The sequence below is a fragment of the Diospyros lotus genome, chromosome 8 (assembly GCF_014633365.1).
Source record: "Diospyros lotus cultivar Yz01 chromosome 8, ASM1463336v1, whole genome shotgun sequence".
NCBI lineage: Eukaryota > Viridiplantae > Streptophyta > Magnoliopsida > Ericales > Ebenaceae > Diospyros > Diospyros lotus.
In genome coordinates, this window is record NC_068345.1 from 40889385 (window position 1) to 40909479 (window position 20095).

The 20095-nt window shown below is 36.1% G+C and overlaps 1 protein-coding gene across 6 annotated transcripts in view; it reads right to left on the reverse strand.

Moving 5' to 3' along the window:
* The window catches only part of LOC127808915 (cysteine-rich receptor-like protein kinase 10), a 68272-nt gene extending 64792 nt beyond the window's left edge, over nt 1-3480 (reverse strand). The window contains exons 1-4 of one of the 6 annotated variants that reach the window (XM_052347633.1): nt 2417-3475; nt 1073-1594; nt 445-579; nt 146-207 (exon numbers count right to left, since the gene is read on the reverse strand). In XM_052347633.1, the coding sequence (XP_052203593.1) occupies nt 146-207; nt 445-579; nt 1073-1594; nt 2417-3260 (1563 nt within the window). In that variant the 5' untranslated portion in view covers nt 3261-3475. Of the gene's footprint in view, nt 1-145; nt 334-444; nt 580-1072; nt 1595-2416 lie in introns of all 6 variants that reach the window. The other 5 variants (XM_052347632.1, XM_052347628.1, XM_052347634.1 and 2 more) reach the window with 5 other exon arrangements.
* Between the last annotated feature and the right edge of the window lie 16615 nt (nt 3481-20095).

Sequence of the window (20095 nt, forward strand, 5' to 3'; positions counted from 1 at the left end):
AATCAATTATCCAAATCTACGTCCACGATAAAAGATGACTTAAAACTGCATCATTCAACAATTATCCTTTTTCGTTAAGAATTATGAGTAACAATTATAAAAAAAATAATTAATTAATGTCCATAATATTAAGAACAAAATTTACCTTATAAACTGGACCAAATCCCCCTTCACCTAGCTTGTTTTCGTCAGAAAAATGTGCTGTGGCTGCAAGTATAAGATCTAGTTGAATGGTAAGGAAGTGTAAATTAGATTCTGTCTGATTAGTGGTATCATAGTTCTGATCAACCATGCCTCCTGCCGACCCTAATAATTGAGCATCTTTACTATTTTCTTTGTCCAAAGGGAAAATAGAGAGTTAGCTAATGCAACGCATTGGTACAAATTAATACAAAGATATTAATATATGATATCATTAATATAATATATTCAAATATAAAATACCTTTCTCTCTTCTTTTGCTTTTACTTTTGCTCTTATGGATGTAAGAACCGAGCACTCCTACTGCTAGAAGCATTATTGCAAATCCACTTATACTCGTAGCCATAATAATCGTTCTTCTTTTACTTCCTTTATTTCCTAATTCACAAAAGAAATTAAATGCATTATTTCTCGCGCAGTGTTTTTTGGTCATTCACAATTATTATGTGATATATTTTAAAGAGAATATATATACAAGTTATTCTATGCATACATATATATATAGGAATTTTATATATATGTACACATATTATATATCTACGTAAATGTAGTAACTATAGACGTATTATATGTACCTATATACCCATGTGCACCTATATGTATTGTATATATTAGTTGTATGCATGCACATGTATTATATATATATGTGTGTGTGTGTGTGTGTGTGTGTGTGTTGTGTGTAAATATATATATATACACCATTCACGATCACTTCACTTGTGAGATCTTTCGGAAGATGGCAGAGAAGCAAACTACCAGCTGGTGGAGTGGAGTGAGATTCTATTCAGTGAAACAATATATATGTATATATCTGTGTATGTGTGCCTGCCTGTGTGCGTGTGCGTGTGTGTGTTGTGCTTTCTCAGTTTACCTGGCGGACTGTTGGGCGAAGTCGGCGGATGAGGATCGGCCGATTCCGTAGGTGGTGCGGCGGGGTTTGGGGAAGTGTCATACCAAACTTTGCAATGCAATGCTTCAACGTTTGCACTTCGCTTGCCCTCGCAGCAAGAGGGGAGCTCCGAGATAGCGTCGGCGAGGCAGGAGTTGCAAGCAGGCGTAGAATCTGCAGTGCACTGAGCGAGCGTATGTAGAATCCCAGTACCGAAGCTGGCTTCTTTAGTGGAAATCTTCCCGCCGGCCGATTGACTTGTTGCAGCCTGGTTAGCTACGTCACGCAGGGTTTTCTCCAATTCCTGCTTGAACTCAGTTTTGGTCGAAGCACTGATGTCCCGGCTATTAATCCTGATATATACCGAATTCTTGGACAAGTACCCGAACTGGCAATCATCGTCCCCAGTGATGGCTTTTTCCTGTTTTGGGCACACCACCAGTATTTGTTGTGGGTCGTCGACGGTCTTCGTCAGGCACTCAAAACAAGGATCGGATGGGGAAACTGCCGTAAAGGGTTATCAAGAATTATAGGTACGTTACAAGACATAAAAATAAAAATATTTTTTATTTATTATTAGGCTAAAAATATGGGATAAATTTATTATGTTACATTTATAACTAATTAATCAATATATTTTAATTTTTATCACCATAACCGTTACATTTTAATTTTTATTACAATTCAATCTTTCTTTTGATTTTTTTATCAACTTATTTTAAAGAAAACTAATATAATATATATTAATATAAATGTTAAAATCACTTAATTTTGAGATTTATGCTAATTTTAACATTAAGAAAATTTTAAATTTATATTAATGAATAACACATTAATTTTCAGTAACAGAGTTTGATAAAAAAAATAAAATAATAAATTAAATTATAGAAGAATTAAAATTTAATGACTGTGATAATAAAAATTAAAATATAACAATTAATTTAATATGAAAACAAAATTAAAAAACTAATTTTATTATTTACCCCTAAAATATTTATAGTCCATCTCAATAGTAGCATTTGGTGTGTGGTTTTAAGGAAATGTAATAGCCACAAATTTATATACAAATTTTTAATAAATCTATAATCATTATATAGAAATTTAGAAAAGTTCTACATAAATTTATAATAATTTTTCTAAAAATTAGTAATAAATTTTTAGTCCAATAAATCAAAAGCGATGTGAATCATTTACCATTACATTTGCTGCTCATGGAAAATGACAGAGCTTCAACTTAATGTAAATTAAATTTGCTGCTTATTGCTCGATTGAGATTCTATTTTATTATTCCGTAAATAATATTGACGTTGTTGTTTTGGAGTTTACCTGGACTGTTCGCCGGAGCCGATGGAGGAGGAGAGGACGCCGGTGGGGGCGGCGATGCTGTGTCGCTGAGGTAGTAGAAGGGGTAAATCTCATACCTGACGTTGCAACTGGACTTAAGAACTCTTCCTCCTTGCTTCCCCTCGCAACAATCTGGGAGTCTGGAGATAGCATCGGCGAGGCAAGAGTTGCAATCAGAAACAGAGAAATCTTCCGTGCACTGTGCAAGCGTATATACCTTCTGATCTCCACTGAAATTGGCGTCTTTACTCGCAAACTTCCTCCCCGATTGATTTCTTGCAGCCTGGTTAGCTATATCGCCCATGGTTTCGTCCAAGACCTCCTTGAACTGGGCTAGGCTCGAGGTGTCGATGTCCTGTGTATTTGACAAGTAAACTAGGCCCTGATTGGAGAAGACGGACTGGTTCGAGTACCGGAGCAAGCAGTAGTCATACCAAACGATGGCTTCTCTCTGAGTTGGGCACAGGTTCACTATGTCTACGCTAGCATTCGCCACGCAGAGTCGGCAGGCTTCGGTTGAGACATCGCCGCGGCAGAGGAAGAGGCCGTAGACTCGGTCGGAGGAGCTGTTTCCGGCAGTGGAGCTGTAGAAGCCGGTGGCGGTGGTGGCGTTGGAGAGAGCCGACAGGAGGGTGTTGAGGTTTGCTCCGAAGGCACTGTTTGAACTGTAAGCGTTTGTGTTGGTGCAAAAATTGTATAGACTGAGGGAGCCAAACACAGTGGGGATGAAGCTGGTGAGAAAGTAGAGCAGCAAAGGAAGAAATAGAATCATCACACCCTTCATGTTCATGATTCTCTCTCCCGGTGCCATGGTCCTGGCTCTCATTTCATCTCTAGCTTTTATTTATGATTCAGCGCCCGCCAGCAGCAGGCTGAGAGATGATAATGGCGGTAGACTCGGCGAGAGCTGCATCCAGGTCAACGAAGCCTTATCGGACTATAATTGGGTTTAGGGTTCCAGAGAGAGAGACATGGGAATTAAAAATCAGTGAAGACTGAAGATTATTAAAAATCAGGGGCATGGATGAAAACAGAGAAGGCAGAAACAAATGGAGTCGTCGGGATTTTCTCATAGGACCCTTAACGAAGCGGAATATATCAATGGGTAATTCTATTTGCAACCATAGAATTTGCTCTTTATAACCATTCTAACTAAAATATTTAATTTTACTATTTGCAGCCACACTTATTCCTTTTTGTAACCATTTACATGTCAAATACACCCTCTACACACTCAACCCTCAAAAACTACACCCACGCGCATCAAACCCTATTCTTTTCCTCCTCATTCTCCTTCTTCGTCTTCTGTGACAGTGTCACTGACTTAGCCTCGCCCATTTTGTTTGCCTCATCCAGCTTGTTGGAGTCCCCCAAATCGCATAAATAGGTAAACATTTTGATTCATATTGTTTAACAGTTAATTTTGATTCGGCAGACTTGGGCGTTTGAGGGATAGGTTCCCCCGAACCTTGAGATTCGGGGGAACTCGGGAAAATTTTTTCGTTCGGGGGAAAATTTTTCCCCAGAACAGCGATGTTCGGGGGAAAATTTTTCCCCCGAACAGCGATGTTCGGGGGGGGGGGGGTGCGAGTTCCCCCGAACCTATTGTTTTGGTAACCCCAACCCCTTTTGGGTAACCCCAACCCCTGAAACTTGCCTAATTAATTTTTTTAATTAATCTTGTGTTTTAGAAAAATATTAATAATTTGTGTGTTATATTGTATAGATATGGTACGCGGGAGAAGAAATGAAGAAGAACGAGCTCTTGCTTCTTCCTCTCGACAGCGTCCCACTGCATCGAGGAGAAGGAGAAGAGTAGAGGGTACTAGTGAGCCACTAGATGTATCAGAACCAGTAGATCCATCTCTTTCAGAGCCACATGCCTCACCATCTATTGCCATTGCTGCTGATGCTACTGAGGCTAGTCAGCAAGAGCAACCATCCGATCACGATGATATTTCTGTTGGACCATTACCTGGAGGCCCCGAGGATCCATCCATTCTGAAAAGCTTTAAAAATCACGTTGCGTTTGCAATATGGTCAGGAGAGGTAAGTTATATTATTTTTTTGTTACACCCATGTTATTATTATAATTGAAATAATTAAGTATTTTTTTATTTTAACAGGAAAGAGGTGTATTAAAATGTAGAAGTCATGGATTAAAAATTCCCGAATGGCCATTAAATAATCAACGTGTTCGTGATATCGTTATGGCCTCTAGTTTATCACCTTTGATAGATTGCACGTATCGTTTTATAAATCCTACGATTGTGTCAGCATTTACAGAAAGATGGCAGCCAGAGACGAATACATTTCATTTACCATTTGGAGAGCTGAGTATAACATTATATGATGTGTCATCTATTTTGAAGATTCCAGTCACTGGAAGGCCCGTATCTATCCCTTATCATTTGAGTGGTAACGAAGCTCGTGATTTATTATCTAGTTTACTTGGAATTTCAATAGATATAGCAGCCCAACAGATAGCAGAAAATAGAGGACCATTTGTAAAGTTAGATTGGTTAAGAAAAACATTCATGCATGTACCAGATTCAGTTTCCAACGAAGAAATCCAACATGTCAATAGAGCATATCTGTTATTTTTATTAGGCTGTAGCTTATTTGTAGATAAGAGCGGTACATTAATTCCAGTGGCCTATTTGACATTGTTGGATGATTTGAGTATGATTGGTAGTTATGCATGGGGAGCTACATGCCTAGCATATTTATATAGACATCTTGGCATTGCGAGTAGACGAGAGGTGAAGAGCATCAGTGGATATCTTACTTTACTCGAGGTAATTATTTTAATTTCATAACTCTATGTATGTACATATATTTAACATATATTAATAATTATTTATATGAAATTTACAGGCATGGGTGTATGAACATTTTCAATTTAGTAGAAATAAATACAATTTGTTATATAGTGATGAACAACCACGTGCTCTTGGTTGGTTACCTGTTCGTGATAATGATACTTTACAATCTGTGATGGAGCAGATTGATGATTTATCACTAGACGAGGTATTTTATTTTCGTGTTATGATTTTATAAATTAATTAATATATTCTAAAATTAATGTTTACATTAAAAAAAACACTTGCAGGTAATTTGGATGCCGTATTGGAGGGCTCGTGCATATCACCCATTACCAGAGATTACATTTTTCTCGGGTTGTTTAAAATGTGGAAGTATTATCGAACCATACCATCCTGAGAGGGTATTATGACAGTTTGGGTATGTACAAACTATTCCTCCACCTCCATTATCACCTATTGAAGCTAAGCGGGGTGCAGGTACGGCATCATATCGAGTAATTTATGCATTTATTGACCATAGTTGGAATCGGTGGGATATTCATTTATTACCACCACATCGACGTGGTAGACCTTGTGAATTTCCGTGGCACTTTACATATGAATACTTACCGTGGTATGGATCTATTACTCATGCATTGATACAAAATCCTGAACGTAGATCAAGGTTCGATAGAGGTGGCCAAGATCTACTTAGTCTTGCTGAAGCAGTAAGATTTTAAGTTTATGTTTAAGTTATTATTGAATATAGTTTATTTAAATCAAAAACATTGATATTTTTTTTTTTCCAGCGTAATGATGTTGCATTACGTGCTCTCAATCTTACCATGTCAAGTGTTGAACCCGTATCCTCAGATGCATGGAGAGAGACGTGTATCCACGTAAACCGTATTTTATCATCTTCTACAAGCTTCAATCCATCGCCCCCGTGTGATGCTGCCGGACCCTCCACATCTCGTACTTCTCAACCCCCCAATCAAGATGAGCAAGACTAATTCAAGCATGATGAGTATGTCTAATTCAAGCACGAGTAGGATGGAACATTGAATCAATTAATTATTTTTATTAGTACTTTTATTGGCTGTATTTCTAAAATGGATCAAGTTATTTAAGTGATTTGTAATAATATTTTATTGTTAGTTTTAATTTAATGTAATTTTATTTTATTTTTCTTTCTCTTTTATATTTAACTAAACAAATTAAATTTTAAGTGGTTGAAGACAAAAAAACAAAAGAAAATATGAATTTTGATGTAACTTTTAAAAAAATTTAAGAAAACTCAAATTAAAACAACTAAAAAAAATTATAAATATAAATGTTGATTTAAATTTTAAAATTACTAAAATTAAAGGAACTAAACAAATTAAAAGTAAAGAAATATAAATTTAATATAATGTAACTTAAAAAATATAAATTTAATATACTTAAAAATGCTGTCAAGGAGGTATCGACGTGCAGCCTTCGGGAGTCACTCAAATTCCAGAATCTCTCTCTTCGGTGATTGGGGATGGCCCCGAATCCTTAACTTCGAGATTTTCAAATACTTTTGAGTTTATGAGTTCGGTGATTGAGAATTTTCCCGAACCCTCGAGTTCGGAATTTACAAATCCTCCCGAATCTCTAGATTCGGTGATTGAGGATGACCCCGAACTTAGAGGTTCAGGAATGCTGCGGGTTCCCGAATCACATGATTCGGATATATCGACTCCCCCCGAATATTGAAGTTCGGGAGAGTTTTAATTTAATTTTATGTTAAAATTAAAGCAATGGAAAAGAAATTAAAACAAAATGAATATAAATTTTGATGTAATTTCAAAAAAATTAAATAAACTAAATTAAAGCAACTGAAACATATCAATGGTACTTGCATACAAATCACATTTTATAAAAATATCACATATTTAATACACAATAACAACTATAACTAATACAATTATAATTTTATAAAAATAAAACTTGATAAACAAATTACCACATAATTTTCTTATCAATCACTTAAATCAATAACATTACATTCATATTTTTGTCAACCATCACTTAAATCAATAATATCTTTAGTTGCAACATTTTTGTCGATCATAGACAAAAATGCTTCAATTCTAGCTATATATGGTGTTTCCCATTCTCGTGCACTATCAGCTTGATATCTATGCCACTTGAGTGCAACAGGAGGTATTGGCGAGTTTGATTTAAGAAACACCTGAAAAATAATAATAACATGTATTATTAATAACAATCTAATAACTATATAATAATCCAAATACACAACATAATAACAAATAAGAATACTTGAACAAAATGACAATCATTCACAAAACCAATACTAATAATTCTGTGTTGTAGTGATGGAGGAGGTACTGATCTCAGCGGAAGATAGGTAAGACATTGAAGTCTAGACAAATGGATCAAGACCACATTATACTTTGAAGCGATCAAATGTCCCATGTCAGGTAATGTCATCCAGTGCTGGGGAGGTGCAACAGACTCAAAGCAAGAAAGTGCATGTATTAACTCATCTACACGCATATTAGATCCATATAATTGTGAATACTCAGAACGAAAAACATGTAACTCTTCAATCAGGTTAAGACGAATATCTCCCCAATTTTGCTCACTCATGCCAAGTAATGCCGCAATGGCACGAAACCCACAATGTCCATCAGAATCTACATTCACAATATTGTGTATGAAATATTGTATGTTTGGTGGAAAAGAATCATCATAACCTCGCAATCTATATTTCACATTCACACGAGATTTTGAATGCTTACATTCCTTCCCTATCTTACTTGAACTCTGTATTATTGGGGTTGTATTATCATGAGACGACTGTACTATTTCAAAATAAGATGGATCACGCTTGGTAGAACTATCAAAGTGATATTTTTTCTTTGAGGATGGCTTACCTTTTGTTTTAACTTTAACACTTGGTGCCATCAATGAAGTTGTAGCAGGATCAACTAATTCTCTCAACTTTTGTTTCAATACCAATTTACCTGCCTCTGATTCTAATTGAAACTTCTTATATATGGTATCTATCTCTGGCTCAATCATCAGTAGAGATGAGATATCTTCATCACAACTAGTCTGCATCAAATGTAACTTTCTCCAATGAGAATGCACAACTGATAAGGGAATTGGTCATCCTTGAATGATGAACTCTGCAATTTCATGTGCACAAGGCAAACCATGTGTACTTCTTATCACACATCCACATGAAATCTTATCCACCCCAATTTTCTGAGCTATCTGTGTTTCCTTTAACACCATATTCATTGCATTTCTAGAGATAATACCTCGTAATTCTCTGAAAATTTCTAGTTTGAAATTATGTTGCACCAATGTTAAGCTCTTCTCAAACGATCCTTTGATCTCAGTATGCTGTAACTCAATAAGAGAGTTGATGATTGTCCATGATGACTCAAAATCACCTTGAGATGATCCAAGATGTCTTTTCAGCTTCGCATGCGCACTCTCAGCCCTTGAACAAAATCATATTGATATATCAGATATCGTAATTTTGGAGTATATTATAATATAAATAATAAGTAAAAATATATAAGATCTGAGTTTTATAAATAGTACCTGTTAGTAGTAACATTCCCAAAATGCATTATCTTATTTGTCCACGCTGCAACAAACTTTTCCTTATAATTATTCAACCATGCATTTCTCACATAATCAAGTGCATTGTCATATATATGATACTCAACTGTTAAGTCATGAAGCCGACGTTCATATTCATTCTCAGTTGAGGCAAACATAACAAGCTGCCAATCTAATATAAACTTCTCCCATGTCTCTTTTCTATCGAAGAACTTCTTACAATTAGCGAGTACATTTTTTGATATATGCCACCTACACAATAAAGTGGTAGCATTTGGAAACACTTTATGTATTGCATTTATCAATGCTAATTCTCTGTCCGTAACAACTACTCTCGGAAATATATTAGATCCCATCAAACTCTGTAATCTTTCCATTGCCCATGTATAGTTATCCTCGTATTCATGATCCATGAATGCAAATGCAACAGGAAAAGTCAATTCAGTGGATGTTACACCAACAATCTGAAGCAGTGGATATCTGTACCTATTAGTTTTGTATGTACAATCCATTATTAAAACATGGGGGAATACCTTTAATAACTCTATAGCCATCGGATGAGCCCAAAATAAATCTGTAATACAATCTGTTGATCTCTCACATCTATGCCATTCCACATAATTACATTCTCCTAATTTCTTCATCAACTGTTGCATTTGTGATCGACCACCTTTCTCTATAAGTCTATATCTTTGACGTGCATTATATATAGTTTTGATAGTAGTTGCGTTTCTATGGTCCTGTGCCTTTATAGCCATCAAAATATTTCTAGGCTTCACAAGATTATTAGACATTGTATTCAATATTTTTTTCTCTTCTTCTGTAAGCCGCCCTGCATATGAATGACCCTCAAGTTGAGTTGATGGTGCATGATTGTGAAATCCACATGTAATCTTCAACTTCCATTTTTCGTCTAAAACTTTGAGGCCAACTAATTGAAATGGACAATCACATTTCTTTGAACCCGTACACTTACGTTTTAATTCTTCCCCTGATTCTTCTCTCTTTTTTGATGGTCTATATTTTCCACCTCTTTCGCAAGCAAAACGAACTCTAAATGGCCTTCCGGGACCTCCACATTCAGAACCCTTTATCACAATAACAATTCCATTTTCTTTTCCAACTTGTCTAACCCATCCAATAAGTTCTTCTTTACTGCTAAACAACTGATAAAAAAATAGAATTCAAATATTGTTCAAATAATAATGAAATAAAAATTTAATAAAAATGTATGATACCTCATTGGTAGTAAATGGTTCAATAGCATCAAATGACTGTTGAAATGAAAAAAAATTATGTAAATAGAAAACATAAATAATTTAAAAACATTGTTCACATAATAACTAAATGAAAGTTTAATAATGTATGATACCTGATTGGTAACCGGTTCAACAGCTGACTGATGAAATATGAACAAAAAATAAAAATTATGTAAATAAAAAACATAAATAATTTAAAGTAATGAAATATCCGAATCATTAGATTCGGGGTTACTTTACTCTCCCGAACTGAAGGATTCGGGGCATCATCGAGTTCCCAAATCCTTCGGTTCGGATACTCAAGGAGTCCTCGAATCGAAGAATTCGGGGCACACTGATTCCCCCCGAGGATTTGGGGTATCCTTCAGAGTTTCCCAACTCTTGCTTATAAATAAATTTAGAAATACAACAAATTTTCAAATACCTCATGTATTTCATCATCTTCTTTCTCGCCAGAACATGAATAGTTATTATCTTCTTTGTAAAACTCCGCAAACATTTGTTTATGATAATCTTCCATGCTTAACTTGCCTATCACGAGCTGAACTTTGCTTAGTAATCTTTCGTGTTGAGTGAGTAATAGTTGTTCTGTAATGTTGTATGTTGAATAACAATGGCTGCGCGGCGTGGGTGAGTAAAAGTGTTCAGATATGGTGATATAGTGAATAAAGTGGCTGTATCGACGGTGGATGAGAAATTGCGTACACGCGCGCTTGAAAGAGTAAATGCTGAGTGGTTGAACATACAGCATTTATTAAGGGTAAATATGAGATTTTATGTGAGGATTTTTTAGGAATATTAAAAATAGGTTACGGAGAGCAAAATTGATGGTTGTAAATAGAATTTCCCTATATCAATACGCATTCTGGAAGAAGGCAGGTGATGCGCACCTAATGACCAATTTGCCCTAATTCTTTAGATCTGTTTTCAGTTTTAGCTTTACGTGGGTTGTGTTATAGAGCCAAGGAGGAGTTGAAGAGTGAATAAAAATGAGTCTAAATTTATCAAAACCGGAGAAATTATTAAAGTGTGAAGAAAAGAGTTGAATATTATGACATATTTCTAGGTACTTTTAAATTTTAATGTATGATCAATGCTTCACAAATTATGTTACATTAAACTTAGAAAGTTATGTTGCACTAATTAAGGTTAGAAATACTCTTTCAAATGAATGGAAAAGAAAAAGGATTTCATCAGAAAAATTCTTTCTTCCTTAAAAAAAAAAAAAAATGCCAACGTGATATCAGAGCCAATTCTAATCTAATTTACAACTCATAAATTATTTTTTCATTGTTTACAGCAACAGTTGGGGTGGTGGGGATGATTACACCCGCTAATCTTTTTATACAACCAGTCTTTACAAGAACCTAATATTTATATAATTAAATCTAATTATTACTAATAATTTATTATTAATTTTAAACTCTAGTTTCCCAATAAAAACCCTGTTGGAAACTACTAAAAAAAATCTTAGGGTTTTTCACCACTTTCAATCTCAGACTTTTGATGGACAAAACAGGAAGCAAAACATTCATACACAAAACTAAAACGAAAACGAAAACAAAAAAAAAGCACGAGAGTTTTATTAACGATACATCACAGGTCAGCAATAAGTATGAGAACCAAAAGAGAAATAAGGAATCCCAAAAATCTTGGAGTGATAAGGTTCTGAGTTCTCAAAATAATTTCAAAATCAGTGGAGAGAGTTTGAAGTGGTCAAGAAGACTTGGAGTCAGCAAATTCAAACAAAAAGATAGTCCAACAAGATGAGAAGATATCGCATGGATCAACAACACAATTGGTTGAATCAAATTCAAAATCAAATTGAAGCAGTCCAACAAGATGAACAGATATTGCACAGTTTAAAATCAAATTACAACAGTTAAATAAGATAGGTTTTATTGACTTATTCAAAGCTATTAGTCAAATGAGATAGTTTCTGCTGTTAGCTATCTTTTGCTGATAGTTATTTAATAAGTTATAGTTGTTTAGTTTGCTAGTATATAAATTAGTATCAATGAGTAGCAAGTGCTCATGGGAGATTGATATAGTTTCTGTTACAGAAATACAGAACTCTTTATTTTATTCTTTTACTTGCTCAATTTTTCTCTAGTTTTACCGTGGTTCACCCAAATTAGGACTACATCCACGTTGAGCTCTGGTGAGAAGAGTTCACTAAACTATGAATAGAATCAGAGATTACACCCACATTTAAACCTTCCCAATCATTCTATACAAACGATGGTTTGAGAAACAAAACTTGTCCTATAATCACTTAATACAGATTAAAGGTAAACCTATCGAACCATAGAACATACACTATACAAAGCATTTATGGAAAGAGAAAACAGAGAGCAAACTAGAGAACCCTAGCTCGAGAGCGAGGGCTTTCAACAAAACCTCTCGAATCTTTCTTTCTCTTTGTTTTTCTTCTTCTCACCTTTTTCGATTTTCGTCTAATGGTTCACATCCCGAGGCGCGAGATTAAAAGCAATGATGAATGGTTGGGATCGAGACTCATAAAGCATAGATAGATGATTGAGATCAAATCGTGTAAGCACAATTGATTATTCCAACAGAAATGACAAGCAAGAGGCTCCCCTAATTACAATCGAGACACCACTTAGTTCAACCGAGTGGGTCTCGATTTTAGCCACCATTGGGTGGCCAAATTGAAATCGGGTGAGGGCCTCTTAGCCCCCCACTTGCTCCCCAATTGTTGCTTCTTCTCATTGCCTAATTGTTGAGCCCATGCTTGCTATTATATTTATATAATATTCATGACTTCCTGAACTTCCAATTATTTAATCTCCTATGCTCACTTTCAATTGTTTAATAATATTTATGTTGCCTGAATTGTGCTTTCACGTGTTGGGCAGCTTGGGTTTCAACTTCAATTGTTAAGTTTTAGACTCCGCAATAGTTTAATTGATTAAATGCTCCAACTGTAAGGCTTCATATCATCTTAATTTGCTCTTTGGTTAAATGATCTCTCAATGGTTGGTTGGAATTAATAAGATGCGGCTTGCTTCCTCGGGTCTTTTGGTAGGACATATCAATTGCTCCATATTCTTTTGTTCGAAAATTTCAAGCATAAGAGTATATCGCCCTGCAATCCTCCTTCAAATTGCGAGATCATTTTAACCCCATCATTTTCGTATTGCAGACCTTCATACGCATCAACAGCTATAAGATGATGAAATAGATATCTCGGCAAAATACTTATGACGCCAGGGTTTCTTCCTTTACAGTATAAATCCATATGTTCAATATTTGCTCGTCTTAGCTCATTGACTTGACTCCTCCTTGCGCTCCCAGCTCCCGAAAGGGTGAGAGTTTTTCTTTTTGAAACCATGGTGATGTCTGCTGTAGTTATGAGAGTAATGCATATGTATCTATGGTCAAAGAGAAATCCATATTTTATTCACGTAGTTAAGCGTAAACCTACGTCCGCAGTATGTTTTATTTTCGCGGTTCGACATAAACCTATGTCTGCATTATATTTTATTTTCGTGGTTCGGCATGGCCCTACGTTCGCGGTTGTTAAGAAATAATCATATTTTGTTCACGCGATTCAGCGTAAACCTACGTCCACGTTATATTTTATTTTTGCGGTTCGACGTAAATCTACGTCCGCATTATATTTTATTTTCGCAGTTCGGTGTGACCCTACATTCGCGTTTATTAAGAAATAATCATATTTTGTTCACGTGGTTCGACGTAAACTTACGTCTGCATTATATTTTGTTTTTGCGGTTCGGTGTGACCCTACGTCTGCGGTTAGGGGACCCGATCTTGTTGATGGAACGATTATTCAAACCGCGTTGTCGAGTCGTTATGTAAGTACCCCCGCCCGAATATCCCAACCACCCGGTCTATCCGAACGAAAGCGCTTACATAAGGGAAGAGAAAAAGACATGAGTCAAAAATACCCTGGCATGCATACGTAAGAAATACAGTAGCGGAAACAAAACAGTAAACATGCATGCCCACAAGCACCCCGCTGAAACAGCGGTCAAGGAGTAAATAAATATATACAAACCCTGTGCCAATAAATAGGAGATACAAGGGACAATCTGGCACAGTAAAAAATAAAAGACAGAAACTCTAACAAAACATCAGAGATGACGGGGCAGCTAACTGTACACCCTACCAACACGGCTGGCTACTAGGTGGTGCGGTCCTCTCCCTCGGCCTTCGCTTTACCCTTACCTGGAATGATAGAAAGCAAGGTGAGTCGCAAGACTCAACAAGTTTATATGAAAAGAAAAGCTGTAACATGAATCGAAGAAGAGATCACCCCAAATATAAACCCACATGTACACACAAGCCTGATTAGTGGTTAATTTTGTAAAAATTTTGTTATAATTATACCCTTCTTTCGATCTTAAATATGGTTTAAATTAGATATTAATATATATTTTATGGTTATATGCAAGTTTAAATTGAAAGATAAATGAAATGAAGTTCTAAAGTAAATAATAATAATATATAAAATTATATATAATACATATACATCATTATATGCATGTACTATATATATAATATAATCTAATATATATGTGTGCTATGTGTAATACATATATATAATATATAATTTATTAATAATATTAAATTATTTTTTTTTATTTTTAGCCATGAAGAAATCAAATCCATGAAGAAATCAAACCCATGAAGAAATCAAACCCATGAAGAAATCAAGCCCATGAAAAATTAAAGTCCATGAAGAATTCAAATCCATGAAGAAATCAAACCCATGAAGAAATCAAGTCCATGAAGAATTCAAGCCCATGAAGAATTAAGGCCCAATTTGAGCAACCCATGGAAAATATTATTTGGAGAAGGCCCAAGGATTATTTTTAATCCTAATGAAGATTAAAAATCAATTTATAGAAATCTATTTTTATTTTTTATGTGAGAGCTTTATTAGGTGTGTTTTTTAGCTAAAATCCATTTAACTATTAGGTGGATATTATAGCTAAAATCCATTTAACTTTATGAGTGCTTTATTAGGTATGTATTTTAGCTAAAATCCATTTAATATTAGGTGTGTATTATAGCTAAAATCCATTTAACTTTAAGTGTGTGAGTGCCCATTAGATATAATTATGTCTAGTTGAATAATTGAAATTGTGTGGTTTGTATTGCATCTTGTGGCCTATAAATAGATCACTTGATTGCATTTGTAAGTGTGATTATTATTCTTGAATAAAAGTTTAGTTGTTTCCTTATAATTCTCTCTTTGAGAATTGTTCTTGTTCTTTCCCTTTTTCTTTAGTATTTTCTCTTGTGATCTTACTTTCTTCCTTTCTTCCTTTCTTCTTTTAAAATTCTTATGTCATTTATTATTACTTTATTATTCACCGCCTAAATGGACGGTTAGTTTTTGCCTTTAAATTCTTGCAATTTACATTCTTGTCATTTAATTGTTCACCGCCTAAATGGACGGTTAGTTTATGCCTTTAAATTCTTGCAATTTTAATTCTTGTATTTTAATTATCTATCGCCTAAATGGCCGGTTAATTTCTTCTATTTTAATTCCTGTCATTTAAATTCTGTTATTTAAATTATGTCATTTAAATTCCTGTCAATTAATTTAATGGAGATGAGTAGCTAAATCTAATCTTGGGTTAAGGCAAGGACAGTGTCCAACGCCAATGATTCCCAAAGAAAGCTGCGTTTTAAATAAGTAACCTTAATTTAAATTTCAGTATGAGTGTGTATTAATTATTAAAAAATCACTAGGTTTGGATTGGAGCGTAAGCCTAACTTAGAGCTTTCATGCCATGTATGAGAGTTACTAGAACTGGAAACGCTATCATACCCAAACTCGGATGATTAATTTAGTTGTTTTGTATATTAATTGTAATTGGATTTATGGTAGTTGCTTAAATTAGAATCCCGCATATCATGTATGGGGATTGCTTAACCTAGAACTATCATCATCTCTAATTACATTTAATAACAAACCCTCATATCTGAAATTAAATTAATGTTGCCAATCTTTTATGCTAAACTTTGGGAATCAACGGGTTGGTACTGAAATTGTCTTAACTCAAGCACTATTCAAATTCATATTTTTACGTTTAATGTTTATTTCAATTTTTGCCTTACTTTATTTTCTAGTATCTGTTGTCTAAAAACAAAACCATAAAAAATCTTGCTGTCAATTTGTCCAAATGCGTGTGCGTGTGTGTGACATTCTTTTTTTTTTGCCATAAATAAATCTCTCAGTGGACGACCTGGATTCATCTAGAAAATATAAATTTAAATTTGGACTACAACTGCACTCGTACACTGGCGAGTATAAACCTCTCACTAAAATAAAAAAAATATAAAAGTTTTATTATGATTTGTTTTTATTGTGTTTTAATTGCAGGGTGAGAGTGCAGTCAAAGCCATGTGACGCAACCAGACAAAAGTGTCGCGTAATAAAAGCACATACCGGTCCTTGGGGCCCACATAAGACACCTGACACCCAAGTCCCATACCAACCTGCCGCTGCCCTGAAAGGCAACATATATCTCCATAAGCCTGTGCGCACTGTCCCGGGTCGGTACTCCCGTCACCCGTATCCTTGCCGGTACTCCCGACAGCCGAGCCAAAGGCTCCCTCAGAACGGTACTCCCGTCCAAGAACTAAATACTATCAGTCTCCATGCAATGCACATAAAATGCAATGGCATAATGAGCATCAACATGATACAAGGCGCCCATACATCCAGGCATCAGGCCATGCTCCGCCCACATAGTAAATCACACGCAATGCATATGCCCGTGCTGGATGCAACCTAGCCAACTAGAATGTTCGTGATCAAGCATAACCAAATCATGATAATCCCAACATGCAGCCCGTACCTATGTGCACATCAAACCATGCACCAAGAATAAAATATAAATAGGCATGCTATAATCACATAACGACAGAGCTAGTCAACAGTGCCTGGCACCGGTCAGTAGTCAGTGACTAGGAGAGACCATCTGACGGCCTAAGATAGACCGTACGACAGCCACACCTACACCGAACAGTCAATCCCTGCCCCCACTACACAACTGCTCTAACCAATAAACAACCAAAAATCCATTAATAATACCCAACAGCTAAGAACCTAGTCCCGGGTGAGTACGACATCATTCCTATAAGCTTGGGGGTGGTACAAACCCCCGTAGGCAATCAATGAATAAAATCCTCGAGACCCAGTTAATAAATTAAATATTTAAAACACACCGTTTAAAATCCCATAATTTATTAACAGCCGAATCAAATGAAGAGAGGTCAAATAAATTGACAACGAAAGAAACGACGAGGTGGATGAAAAGAACTTGCCTTTTCGAAGATAACCTTAGCCTTGATTCAACCCAACATGGTAAAAATTTATACAAACTGCAATATCCCAATTATTTACCAAAATTAATAAAATTGGGCCCTAAAAAAAATTCTGACCGTACAGAATATTAATCACTAGCTGCTCTACATACCTGGATAATTAAATCACTGATTAAACCTGATTTAATCCTGATTTGAAGCCCAAAATCTCTCAAATTCAAGATCGCAGCTCACTGGAATTTTTTGTAATTGTTTGCTGTTGAATTGTGCAAAAAACACGCCTGAAATCGGGCTAATTTAAGCCAAAAACGAAAGGAAGAGAAGGAGCCACGTGATAGCAATGGGGCGGCCACTAGGGAGGCCACCGCCTCAGTCGAAACGACGTCATTTCGACGTCTAATGGCTGAAATAAATCAACCAAAATTCCAGCCTCGCGCGTGCACACCCATGGGCTCGAACCTGCGACCGACCCCTCACACGCACGCCCTCGCTCCCGCACGCTTCCTCGATATATATATAACTTATGTTATATTTAAGGTGATTTTTGGGCTTTTCCACAATTCACGCCAGCACCCCCAAACTTTCATAAATTACGCTCTCACCCCCTATTTTAATTATAGTAATGCCCAAAACTTCTGAAAATCCCACAATTAAATTTATTTTAATTTTTTTCTTATTCCAGAAATTCCTAAAATAACAAAATTAATTATCCTAATTTCTTATTTCCTTAAAATCATATAATTAAACTTTATTTAATCACCACAAATTATTTCTAATATTTCTTTTAAATCAAATAACCCCAAAATTAAATTAAATTGCTATTTTCAGGTCGCTACATGTTAGGCGGGACAACGAGCCAATCATTCAAACGAGATAATTGTACAAATCACATTGTCGGACCGTTAAGCGGGACAATGAGCCAATTATGTAGATGGGGAGATTATGTGAATCACATTGCCGAGCCGTTAGGCCGGACAGTGGGTCAATCTTGTAGACAGAGCGATTGTGCAAACCACATTGTCGGGCCTTTAGGCGGGACAATAGGCCAATCTTGTAGATTGAGCGATTGTACGAACCACAATTTCAAGCCGTTAGGCGGGACAATGGGCCAATCTTGTACATCATGTCGTCGGGCTGTAAACTGGACAACGAGACATTTTATGGGAAAAAGACTTTCGATTGATCTTTTCCTTTCATCTCAAGCAGCAATGTAGACAAATAATAGTGAACACAATAGTAATAATAATTCATCCACGCAAGAAAATAATATTAATGTGGTTCAACCAAATGCGTATGTGCCCACAATCTATCGTTGGGCTCATAAATGCAGATAATTCATATTAAAAGAAACAATACAACTCAGAATTAGTCTTACGCAGTATGTTTGGCAATGAGTGGAGTTCATTCATTCTTCTCCCCAAATGCGAGTCGTTCGCTAATCTCCACGAATTTATCCCACGCCCTGCGGTGTTGGGAACTTCATCAATAGATGGTTGGAGAAGATGATAGCCTTCATGTCATTGAGTAGGAGGCGGCCCAAAATCACATTGTATGCAGCCGAGGTGGCTCTAATCACCATGAAATTGGCTTATTGTCAGGAGCTGGATTTTGTCTATAGTCCATCTCTTTCTCTTTTCGTCTTCGATCATGGTTCTTGTGCCCCTCAGGCCTCTCTTCCCTTCTTTGTGGCTCCCAGTCGTCCCTCTCTTCTTTTTGTACATATATTTGCAAATGTCATTCCCAGATAAGCATTTCAATTTGATTTTTTAGTTCCTTGCATTGATCAATGAAGTGTCCATGAGTCCTATGATATCTGCAGTATTCATCATAATCCCTTCCCATAGGATGATCAGTTCTCTTCGGGGGCTTGATAAGCCCCGATCTTTCTACTGCCGATAATATAGCAGACTGTGGCTGAGTGAGGCGGGTGTAATGATTGAATTGGGGTCTAGGTGGATCCGGCCTCCGTACCCTTTCATGTCGCTTGTTGAAGTCCTCTTCACTTTCTCGATCTTTTCTCTTTCGTTCTCCATTTTCATCTCCTTCCACTGTTTTCATCACTTCAGTGTGGAGTACGTATCTGTTTGCTCTAACAAGCAAATCTGCCAAGGACTTTGGGGGGTCTAATGACAATAACTCTTGGAAAGATACTTGTCGTGCCCCTTGCATCATAGCAAAGATTGCCATTTCAAGTGGTAGGTCTCAGATCTCAATGGTGGCATTTCGAAATCTATCTACATATTGTCGAAGGGTCTCTCTGGCTCCCTATCGAATACTGAGAAGATGTGTTGCGTCCCACTTTCTCTGACCACTAATTACAAAGGCTTTAATGAATTCTGTTCTTAACTGTGCAAATGATGAAATAAAACCATGAGGTAATCCCTTGAACCAGGTCCGGGCATGCCCTACTAAAGTTAACGAAAATGCTCGACACATGATTTCGTTTTCCCATCCATGAAGTACCATTAGCGATTCATAATTTTCAACATGATCTTCGGGGTCATCCTTGCCAGTATAAGGGATAATTTGTGGCATTTTAAATTTTTTGGGCAATGACTTCCCCAATATGTTTTGGGTGAACGAGGACTTCCTTTTGGGCTATTCCTCAATAGCCAGAATCAATTTTTTCTGTTTCAGTACTTCTTCTA